The sequence below is a fragment of the Xiphias gladius genome, chromosome 9, assembly GCF_016859285.1.
Source record: "Xiphias gladius isolate SHS-SW01 ecotype Sanya breed wild chromosome 9, ASM1685928v1, whole genome shotgun sequence".
NCBI lineage: Eukaryota > Metazoa > Chordata > Actinopteri > Istiophoriformes > Xiphiidae > Xiphias > Xiphias gladius.
The window spans coordinates 12,686,835-12,697,548 of record NC_053408.1 but is presented as its reverse complement, the minus strand read 5'-3'; the positions used below and the strand labels follow the sequence as shown (position 1 = coordinate 12,697,548).

General features: G+C 40.5%; 2 protein-coding genes across 3 annotated transcripts; one reads left to right on the top strand and one right to left on the bottom strand.

The window, feature by feature from the left end:
• Positions 1-183: 183 nt before the first annotated feature.
• tlcd3bb (TLC domain containing 3Bb) lies at positions 184-6,028 on the top strand. 2 transcript variants are annotated; one of them, XM_040134686.1, is made up of 7 exons: positions 184-352; positions 1,808-2,008; positions 2,383-2,466; positions 2,958-3,183; positions 3,795-3,890; positions 4,939-5,048; positions 5,183-6,028. In XM_040134686.1, the coding sequence occupies exons 2-7, from the start codon at positions 1,884-1,886 to the stop codon at positions 5,448-5,450; spliced, it is 909 nt and encodes a 302-aa protein (XP_039990620.1). In that variant the 5' UTR covers positions 184-352; positions 1,808-1,883; the 3' UTR covers positions 5,451-6,028. The 2 variants fall into 2 exon arrangements, with proteins under 2 accessions (XP_039990620.1, XP_039990621.1); XM_040134687.1 differs by lacking the exon at positions 184-352 and adding an exon at positions 445-772.
• A 1,503-nt stretch (positions 6,029-7,531) lies between these two features.
• Positions 7,532-10,631, bottom strand: pagr1 (PAXIP1 associated glutamate-rich protein 1). Its single transcript, XM_040135678.1, has 5 exons — positions 10,202-10,631; positions 9,708-9,911; positions 8,744-9,077; positions 8,543-8,631; positions 7,532-8,320 (listed from the first exon to the last, which is right to left on the bottom strand). The coding sequence occupies exons 2-5, from the start codon at positions 9,877-9,879 to the stop codon at positions 8,085-8,087; spliced, it is 831 nt and encodes a 276-aa protein (XP_039991612.1). The 5' UTR covers positions 9,880-9,911; positions 10,202-10,631; the 3' UTR covers positions 7,532-8,084.
• Positions 10,632-10,714: the final 83 nt, after the last annotated feature.

Below are 10,714 nucleotides of genomic sequence, written 5' to 3'. Positions count from 1 at the left end.
GACAGATGCGATGACATAGCGCCCGGACTAGCTAACGTTACCTTGACAACTGGATCAGACTGTGTCATTGTTTTTTTCGTCGGGTTTGCCGAGTTTTAATTAGCTATTTGCTTAAGCTGGCTTGGTCGCAAGCTAGTCACCAATGCTCTCGGTGAGCTGCCCTCGCATAGATTTCGATCTAAGTTGCTGCAAGCTAGCGTTAGCTCGCTGCTGCTACCCTTCAGACATTGAAGTGGCCACATAAACATGCGGATCATCGAGGCGGAGACCCCCGGGACATCTTTAACGTTAAACGCTTTCTGCAGGACACGAGTTTCGACTGGCCGCTGACCGGACTCTGCAAAGTCTCTGTGTAAACGCTTCTTAAGATTTTTCATTCATCTTAGACATGTGTAAACTCCAAATCTGTTAGCCAGTTAGCCGTGGTTGGCGTGCACGGGGATCGGTTTGCTCACTTGCTACTGCTAACTGCTACAAACAAATAACAAGCTAACAACAGTTTAGCGTCAACTTAACATTCTTATGAACAAGTGACAAAATGTGGAGAGTTGCACTTTCAGGTTTTAGTTGTCGTTTTTGGGTGTCATCATCTTGCTAACTACCGTTTTTCTGAATTGGGTCAAAACGAAATGGTTGCTAACTAAGGCAGCGGTGAATAACTGCCATAGCTGTATGTCTGGGAGATGCTAATGCTAATGTTAGCTAATGCTTAGCCAACGGTCCTAGCGTCATTGTTAGCGCGGATTCAGACAGTTGGCCATGCTTACCAAGGGTTAGGGATGACATTTATTGTTAGCGATACTGTCTCTCTTCATTAAACCTCCATACTTACATGCTGGCTGAACCAGTTTTTTTGCTAACAATTTGACAACCAAATGGCAAAGCTCGTTAATTTGCGTTACCTGTAGCTGTCTGCTGTTATTGTTGGCATAACTAGCTGGTATATTTGATGGAAAGCATATAGTGTTGCTAAGTTAGCGTAGTTCAGTACCAAATAGATTTCTACATGTTGTGCTCTTGGACTTAACATTGCATAATTTAGCCAAAGTTGCTGAAGGTTACGTTAACATTATCACCGTTTGGCAGATCAGCGCCAATACTAGAATAGTTATATGTCAACCTCAAGCCGGCCTCCGTTTGCTTATTTGGAGGTCTAGTTGCCCAAGCTCGGCCATTAAATCTTTATTTATTTATTTTTTTACAGACAGGTAACATTAGTTAACGTTGTCAGCAGGAACTATGAGCACCAGCAGCACATGTCTATGTCGATATTTTCGACGTTCAGGATTTTTAAATAGCGCAATGCGTAATTTGCTAATGGACTTCAACTTTTTAATGAGTCAGCTAGTCTAGTGTAAGCAAACTCCAAAACTGCAAGGAACTACCACATGGTTGCCCTTGGAATAAATTGGAATAACTCTTACAGTGTCATCAGATGGACAGGGCAATATGGTGCACAAAAGGACCTTCTATCTGATATTCTGCCCCTGAATCTGTACTCAGCAAGTATATAGTCTAATTGCTTTCTATCCCATGAACCGTCCTCTTTCACCTTTTATATAAGCCCATATTCCACAATGTGCCTGGTCAGTCTTTACCCCTTCCCTTTACCCCACTTCATCTTGATCGAACATATGGCAAGATCTTTAGTGGAGCTAGAATAATATATTGCCACATATGTTGGACTTTGATAGTGAGCTTTGTTTTTTATCTTAGTAAATGCAGCAAAATGCATACATGTGGGAGTTGCCACCAGTGAGATCAATATGAACTGTTTATCCACTGTTTGATGTTTTGTGTTTTTCAGAGAGGGGACAGAGTGACGGATCTCAAGGACCAGATTGCCCGCTGAACTTTTTGCCTCAGACAAATCGCCAGGGACCATGCTGACCATCCTAGCTGCTGGGTCTGTGTTTTTTCCAGGCCTTTTCCTGCTGTCCAAACAATGCCTGAAGTCCATCCCAGCACTGAGATGGAGCGAAGGAGATGCAGTCATTGTGTCTGCCAGGTGAGACCTTCTTATACTTGGTTTTTGCTTTATGTGTGGATGTTATGGAAGCAGACATGTCATGTAGATAAACAGCACTCACACTACTGCCCACGAAATTTCTAGTACTTAGGTGGTACATTCACTGCAGTGCCATCCAAGTTGTTGAGACTTAAGCACATGTGAAATTTTATCCATGACTCCCAAGTATCACAGGTTGTTGTGGCTGCAGTTAGGTCATTTTTACCACGTGCTTTCAACTGCACTGTTTTGGCATAAAAGTGAAAGGGCATTACTTTCTTACCATGAGTTAACTGGACAGTCTAAAACCTTTCACCACACTGGATAATGAGAAATACATTATTTGTTGTTTACTTGGCATTCTCGGCTCCTAGGTTGGTGTCGTCAGTTCAGGCAGTCATGGCTTCTTCAGCTGGCTACATCATTGCTTCTTCCTGCGAGGACATCATCGAGGACCAGTAAGTCAAGAAATACTCAACAGAAAATATTCCACTATATTTGACCAGTCTGCCATGTCTTGTAATGTATGTAACAAGTCAGTTCACCCAGGTTTTAAGATGTAACATGCAAAGGCATACTGATGCCTTGTCAGAGAGCAGTAAATGTTAGCTGCTGTGTAAGAGTATAGAAGCAGTTTTTAGCTCAGCTATCCCTGAAGTTTTTTTTACTTATAACTGGCCCAAGCATTTTATCACTTTTTTTTTTTAAGATGATTGTAAATTCAGGTGAAATGGGTTCCATTGAGATGTTTTGGATTGCAGAAGGGGAAAACTGTTCTGTACTGAGAGTAATCACTGAACTGGTTGTCATGGATATATCAAACTGTGTTTTAGTTACCAGCATAACATGCTAACATCACTTAAAGCTCTATTTAAGTGAATTCTTCACTTGTACAGTTTGTTGTTTCATTTCTGTTTTTAAAAGCCAGCTTCTCTTCCTCTCCACACAGGCATTGGCTGACTAGCACTTACATCATGTTTGCTGTTCCCTACTTCGTGTATGACATCTACGCAATGTTCATGTGCTACTGGTACAAGTTCCGGGTCAAAGGGCACGAGGAGGCCTCAGCAGCGCCCCAGCACATGAGCTCAGCACTGACCAGCTACTTGCGTCGCGAGTTCCTCATGGTGCTGCACCATGTTGTCATGGTCACTGTCTGCTTCCCCGTCTCTGTGGTAACTGTCACATATTGCTCTTTATGTTGGGCTGAGATTTGAGTGAGGCAAGGAAAATATATTGCACTGCATTATCTAATTGCGGCTACCCACTCTTAGGTTGTTTTATCCCCTTTAAAGGGGAAATATGGTTATGGGGTAATTGTACCAGTTTTGTCTGGTTTCACTGCCAATTATTGACAATTATTTTCCCAATCAATTAGTTATTTGGTCTATAAAACATAAGAAAACTCAGTTATTCAGTTTACTCCACTGTTAAGAAAAGGAAAAGCAAAAAATGAGAATGATAACTGATTATCAAAATTAGTGCTGATATTATTTTCTGTTTATTTATTGATCTTGAGAGAAGTTGTTACTTGATCCTATAGACATCTATGCTATGCAGAGTTGTTCGCTATCTATTCAGATTGTGTGTCAACTGTGTGACATTAAAAAGCCATCCACAAGTTGTCTGACTCTGAGAAAGTGGGAATTAAGTCTTTAAAACTTTCTACTTGTTGGCCCCAGGTAGATATTAATTTACAGATGCTTATTTATTCCAGAAATTCTGCAAAGGAACAAAGCTGTAATTGCATTCTAGACAAATAATCAACCTCCTTTTCTCTCTTTAGTTTTGGCGACAAGGAAAGGGAGATTATTTCCAGGGTATAATGTTCATGGCTGAGCTCAGCACTCCATCTGTCTGCTTAGGAAAAATACTCATCCAGGTAAGTGTCCATGTTCAGCCTCTAAGAAGTTTTAGGTGTTGTTGCATGTGCATGTGTCACACTAAAGTTCTTTTGCACTCTTCTATTTCTTCGCTTTTCATTCAATGGAGATTTATATTTCCGGTCATTCCCAGCATGCAGCTTGTTTCACTTCCATCGGCTCCTGTTGACTGTGTCTCACGTGAACAGCACTGTCAGAAACATCAGTCATTAATCGGTAACATAGTTTTTGTGAATACACATTGTAGGACCTGCATCCACCTGTATCTGTTTTAGGTTTGTGCGGGTGTGTGCAATGTTTCAGTGTCTGGGTGAAGGTTGTCCCTCCATTGTTTTCTACTTGTCCCCGATCTGAGGCTCCTACAGCTGTTAGCCTCTGAATATAGCCCCTAGTATTTAGACTGGATATTCAGCAGATACAGTATCAGCTTGTCCTTCTACCCTTTATCACTCAGCACCCTCCCCTTCCCGTCCCTTGACAACAGCGCATGTGGCCGTTTGACAAACAACAGCTGGCTTAAAGTTGTGGCCCTCCTATACCTATAGAATGAAAATAACAATGAGTAACAAAAAGCATTTTGCGTATTTGTTGATGGGATGCCATGTAATTCTGGAATATGAGACCAGTGAATGGGTAAGAGGAAGACCTTTTTAGGGAAATGCGTGTGAGCTTGTTCTCAGTGTTATCTCACTGAAGCAGGTTGACTGTTCGAGATAAAAGTTTAGTCATCTGCTGTAAACAAATGAGAATGTCATAAAGGACTGCTTCGCTGACATACACACACACACACACACACTGTCCTACTGCCTCCTGTAGAAATCAACCAGTGTCCAACAAGTAGCATGGCATACTGTGCTTTCCATCACTACTTGCTCAGTCCATGCAGATAGTATTAACAAATATAACAATGTTAGTATTAACAATATAACGATGGCAAATGAGATTAACATCGTCAGCTTTCACCAAACTGTACTGCTTGCTTTTCTTTCCCCCTCTCTCTCGACCTCTCCCTCCTGTTTTTTTTTTTTTTTTTTTTCCCGCTCTCAGTACAAACAGCAACACACTCTCCTGCACAAAGTGAATGGGGCTCTTATGCTGATCACTTTTTTCATCTGTCGAGTCCTCCTCTTCCCTTACCTCTACTACGTCTATGGAAGGTATGTCTTTCTTTCCATCTCTGTTTTCTCATGTTCTGCTTTCTCGCTGAGCTGGGGTCAGTAACCATGATCTCTGTCTTATGGCTTATAGAAATAAGACTGCAATCTTTTATGTCTCCTCCATTTGGATCCAGGTACGCATCCATCCCCTTCCTCATGGTTCCCTTCTCAGTGCCATGGCATTGTAACCTCGGTGCTGCTCTGCTCATGGCCCCCCAGCTCTATTGGTTCTCCCTAATTTGCAGGGGCGCCCTGCGACTATTCACAGGCTCCTCCCGCTCTCAGAGACCACGCCCGACCACAGCCGCACCAAAGGAGCGCCAGACGGATGGCAGCGCACTGCCCCAGCCGGCCAATGGCTACAGCACGCGCTCCACAGAGCCCGAGCTGGCCACTCACTGAGAAGAGTGGAGGGGAAGGTGGGGAGGAAAGGAAGGCGAATGTACCAATGAGTATGTAAAAGAAAGAAAGCTATGAGGGAAAAGTGAGACTTGAAACAAGTAGCAATATGGAGAAAGCTACAGACGATGGCCTACAATAGCGCTGAAGTCTCTGTGGCTAGCATTCAAACTCTAACAGCTAAATGATTTGGTTGCTGGCCTTCAGGTACTTCAGCTTCAGTTTGTAGGAAACAAATGGAGTGTTAGCACACTCAGTATTTAAAGATGTCATCAGGTACTGTGACAGACTGAAACATGCACTGACCTGAGAGGAATTTGCCTGGATGTATAGCAAGCATAGGTGGCTATTTCTCTCATGTAGATCAAATTCGGTCCTCTCTGCCTCGTGGATCAGGAAGAGCAGGAAAATAGGAATGTATTATATTGTATGTTAGTACATTTGCTGTAGATGGAAGGCCTCATTCAGTTTAGTAATGAAAAAGACCTTCAAAAAAGAAAAAAACCCCAGCTAAGCAGTATTTTGACTTGTTAGTGTTTATTATCTGTATCCTCTATGTAGTCACTGTCACTCTAACAAAATGTAACCCACCTGCAGACTGACTCATCTTTAGAAGAGAGATAATCTCATAAGACTGTATTCTGCTGCCTTATCCCTTTTCCCCATTCTTTGCAGTTTCTTTACGTTTTTGTTTATTTTTATCCTCAGAGGAGAAGGAAGAGGTTTTCCTTGGGCACAAAAATGTGACGGGTGTACATAGCCGATGTAAAAATTGTCCTTATTTCCATGTCAGTATTAGGTCAGTGTTGATTCCCGCCCACTTTTTAGGTTTTGTCTCATTTCTGCATCTGATGTTTCTACAAACATTTTTTGATCAATTTACATTTTAGCATTAAAACAAAACATTTCAGAGTTTTACAGCTTAGTGTCCGCAGAATAACCCTAAACATTAGGCCAGTGCTTCTCGTTTCAATGTAGATATGACTTCATTCCATTTACTGGTATCACAAAGTGTTTTTTGCATACAAGGATGTGATGCACAGTAGCAATCACTTTAAACTGAATTTACATGTGGGGTTTTTTTTATTTATTTAATTTTTTTTTTTTTCAGTTTGGTGCTGATGTAAATCTCAAAATATCCATTTGATTGGCTGGAATATTTCACAAAGGGGTCCATGAGGTTTGAGTAATTTTAGCTTTGTTCAGGGACTCACAATGCCACAGTTTGAAGGGAAACAAAAGTGATCTTCTGGGGAAGCATTCCCTTGTGAGTGACTTGCAGCACACTTGTCCATGGCAACTTGTTTATTTTTTAACCATTATTAAGTCTATGAATTATTTTAACATTGTATGAATTGCTCCAATCATTGAGCCGTGCATTTGAGCCACTGGTTCTATGAACCTTCTTTGAACAAACTGGCTTGTTTTATAATTTTATGTTTGTTTAAAGCAGCTACACTGTCCTGGAAATGGGTCAATAAAAAAACATAAAACAGAGCTCAGAAACCATCAAGACAGGGTAGCGTGTGCCAAAACATCTGGACAACTGTGGGCATGTTGAACACTGAATATCCATTCCCGTTCCATGAATTCATAAGGTACTGCTTCTTGACAATACTAAAACATTTCAACTGATGTACTGTATATTACACAAAATGCTCGTTATTTATTTGTAAGTATTTATTTATTTATTTATTTGGTTTGTGGTTTTGAATGCATATTTATGCATACATATTATACTCTATGCTTCTGAGCCTTATGTGAAGGCTGTATTGTTACTCAAACTTAGCTAAAATATACTTCTCTGTCCTGAGCCTGCCTGGAGTCTTTTTTTTAAAAAGTTTTATCAAATGTTTTTTTTTTTTAAATCATACCTAGTTTGACTTTAGACATTACTGCTCTATACCAAGGTAAAAGTGAGCCAGTAGAGGGTGCCAGAGTTCATGACTTTAACTCTTTACCAAATGACATGTTAAGCACTTGAAAGTGGACTGAGTTCTGCCACTTACTGCCATAAAAAAAAAGCTTTTAATGAGCATTTTTATGACAGGAATTCCATACATTATTGTGAAAAAATGTGTCAAATCCAGTCAGCTAGGACTAAATTTCATCCTAACACCATACCTGCACACTTGGCATGGTGACAATATACACTGAGACAAATGTTGTCTAGAGTAGGAGATTTTACCATACCATTTATAGTTTGATAGGAATCCCTTTGATATCCCTGGGTGTACCTAGCCATTGTGGGTAATTAACATTAATGAGAAGGACTGCTTTATGGCAATATTATAAAATTGTTGTACGAATGTGATGTTATACCTTCATTTTTAAGTATTTAATTCACCACATTTGCCAAAAATACATCCCTGTTATTTCATCCATGAAGTTTCACAATCTTTGGTAAATCACAATATATAGTGAGGATCTTAGAGGATTTTTATCTAGATCAATCACCCTTACTACCTACTGAGTACAACAGGGTTACTCCAGGGTTAAAATGTTTATTGCCATCATACAAAACACACATAAAAAACATACAAAACTTGTTACATTAAAAAATTCAAGTTTTGAGAAAGTCTTGGAAAGCTATTGTCCTTGTCTGTCTCTGGGCAAGTCCTCATCTCTCTTAATACTTCAGTATCTCCTCTGTCTCGGGGAGAAGATGGTGTTGGGGTTGCTGTCCCGTTCCCTCTCCTTCTCCCGCTCCTTCTGGCTGTTGGGAGACAGGGCTTCCTCCAACTTCTTGTCACTCTTGAAGAGATCTCGGCCTGTACGCATGATGTGCTCCTCAATTTTGCGGTGGCGCTTCATGTCTGACAGCACTTTGTCCAGCCGAGCTTCCCTTTTCACAGAGGAGCGGGCTGAAGATCCTGGGAGAGAAAGAAAAAAAATTAATAAAAATAAATAAATAAAAAAACCAAATCATCAATGATGAAAACCAACAGTTATGAGCTAAGTTAAAATTGATTTTGTTTTTACTCAACAGCTTTTGTTAAACTGACACTATTAGTTGATATAGCTTTAGCAGTTCAGGAGTGCAAATTTCAAAACTCAAATCTCAGTGGTTACTGTCAGTCCAATGTCTATCACACCTGGTGTTCTGCGTCTGTTGATAAAGGCATTTTTCGGAGTGGCTTGCATTTGCTCCTCATCAAAGTCAAACTCAGTTGGAGTTGGAGGCCTGGGAAAAATAAAAAAAAGGAAAAAAAAAGTCATGAGCCTTCTCAAGCAAAACCAGTACACAAACCTAAATCTTTAGAAATGAAATGATTGTGAAGAATAGTAATACTGACTTGCGCTCTCTCTCCTCCCTCTCCCTTTCCTTCGCCGCCTCTTCCTCGTCATCTCTTTCAGGTGACGGGGTACGTTCAGGTGTAGGGGGCCTCCTAGGAAGGGGCACAAAGTTCAATTCTAGCATCTCTCCTTTAGCGAGGAGCTCATAGAGTCTTTTGATCTCAGCAGGAGGAGGCATCCAGTTTTTGGGGTCCTCCATTTCCTCGTCGCTGTATGCAAGCTCCCATTCACCGTCCACTTCGGCAGCCTGCTTTCCCTCTTCACCATCCACCCCTGTGTCTGCCTGGGGTTCATCCTTGTGTGCCTCTCCTCCTACTGCATCCGTGTCTCCATCTGAGAGAGCAGCAAAAAGGTGGAAAAAAGTCAGTTTAACAAAAGCTGTTGAGTAAAAAAAACATTAATGGTAGGAATAACAGTACAACCTTATTTCATTATGCATTAAACAGAATTATAGCACTTATGTATCACATTATGTTTGCATCACTTTTAGACCTTGGTGTTTACTTAAATTTTTTTTGTTTTTTTTGCAAGAAACACTTTTCAAACTGATAAATGCTGTTAAATCAAAAGGCCTCAAATAGAAATGCATGACTGAAATCTCTTAATTTACACTTCATTAATATTGACCTAATGTGTAATTACTTACACAATTATATATTTGATTGCTTATACATTATTTTTTATGCATTGGTTGCACAATGTTTCTGCTCCTTACACTTCTGTACTTTCCTTACTTTAATACACATTTTTATGCCTAACCTGCAGTTTTTTTACTTATGCAATTGTAGTCAAGATACAGCTTACTGTTAATTCCTTTGTATCACTCCCTACTTTACTCATAATGGTTATATTCAACGGTAAAACCTCTTGCCTACTACTGTATTTATGCCTGCAAGATGTGTAGCTGAAGATACTAAATTTCCCTACTTCCTTCAGTTTATTTGTGTTTCTTAATGGAGTTACCTTCTTCATCCTTGGTTGCAGTGTCCTCCTCCTCTGTAGTAGCTGTCATCGCAGTGTCTTGTTTCTCTGTGTTGCCCACCTCCTCTTTGCCTGCTGCAGGTTTTTCTGTGTCCTTCACATCCAGAGTCTCTATGCCCTCTCTCAGTGAGGAGTCTGTGGCCTCGGTCTGCATCCTTACTGCGGATGAACTTTATATTCACAGATCTGCTTGATGAAAAAACAAATTTTAGTACACCCAAGCGTAACTATAGGTATGTGAGGTTAAGAAGACTTTGAGAGAGCTAGCCAAGAGTAATATGAGGCGTATAACGTTTAACAGGTAACCCAACGACAGCTGTTAACTTTGCTGAATATTAAACAGTCAACATAGCCACATTTGAAACGTAGTTTTATCCAGTTTTGACGTAACTAGCTTGCTATCGTAAGGCCTGACCACCAGCTATTTCTAAACAGCAATTACTATTAGCCAACATATGTGCCGTAGTTGTCATTACCGTATTCCAGTTTGTCGTGAACCAGTGTTGTTGTAGTTAATGTTAGGTGAAATTATCTTTTCCGGGGAATAAATTCGCCAAACCTCTCCATGAGACTTGCTAGGGATAAAAAACGATTATGCAGAGACGTAAACATAGCGCCATTTTGGACTCGAAGTACTGTGTGACGATCTGCTCGGTTCTGCGAGACTGCGCATTCCCGCTGTTTAAACGTCATGTGGATGGTCCATCGATAGATTGAGTAAGCGACACTAGTTAACGTGTTTGTAGTAAAGATCTGCGGTGACACGACTTAATGCGCAAGGCACAATCGCATACAGAGCTGAATGTATATCGGGCAAAATTGTAATACATATCTTTTGCTTCACTATTCACGTTAATTACTTATTTTGAAAGGCAAACATATATGTTTATATAGTATAACGTTGACGACTTGATACACGAATAAATCTAAAAAATATGGACGCTAGGCGTCAAATAGGCGCCAGTGTTTGAGCGACATCTGATTGGTTA

Bases quoted from the DNA above. Each gene is read 5' to 3' on its own strand.
- tlcd3bb (XM_040134686.1), top strand. From the start codon at position 1,884: ATGCTGACCATCCTAGCTGCTGGGTCTGTGTTTTTTCCAGGCCTTTTC. The intron at 3,184-3,794 runs GTAACTGTCACA...TTCTCTCTTTAG, and splicing joins TCTGCTTCCCCGTCTCTGTG to TTTTGGCGACAAGGAAAGGG. The intron at 5,049-5,182 runs GTATGTCTTTCT...ATTTGGATCCAG, and splicing joins CTCTACTACGTCTATGGAAG to GTACGCATCCATCCCCTTCC.
- pagr1 (XM_040135678.1), bottom strand. From the start codon at position 9,879: ATGCAGACCGAGGCCACAGACTCCTCACTGAGAGAGGGCATAGAGACT. The intron at 8,632-8,743 runs GTCAGTATTACT...TATTTTTCCCAG, and splicing joins AGGGAGGAGAGAGAGCGCAA to GCCTCCAACTCCAACTGAGT. The intron at 8,321-8,542 runs GTGTGATAGACA...TTTCTCTCCCAG, and splicing joins CAACAGACGCAGAACACCAG to GATCTTCAGCCCGCTCCTCT.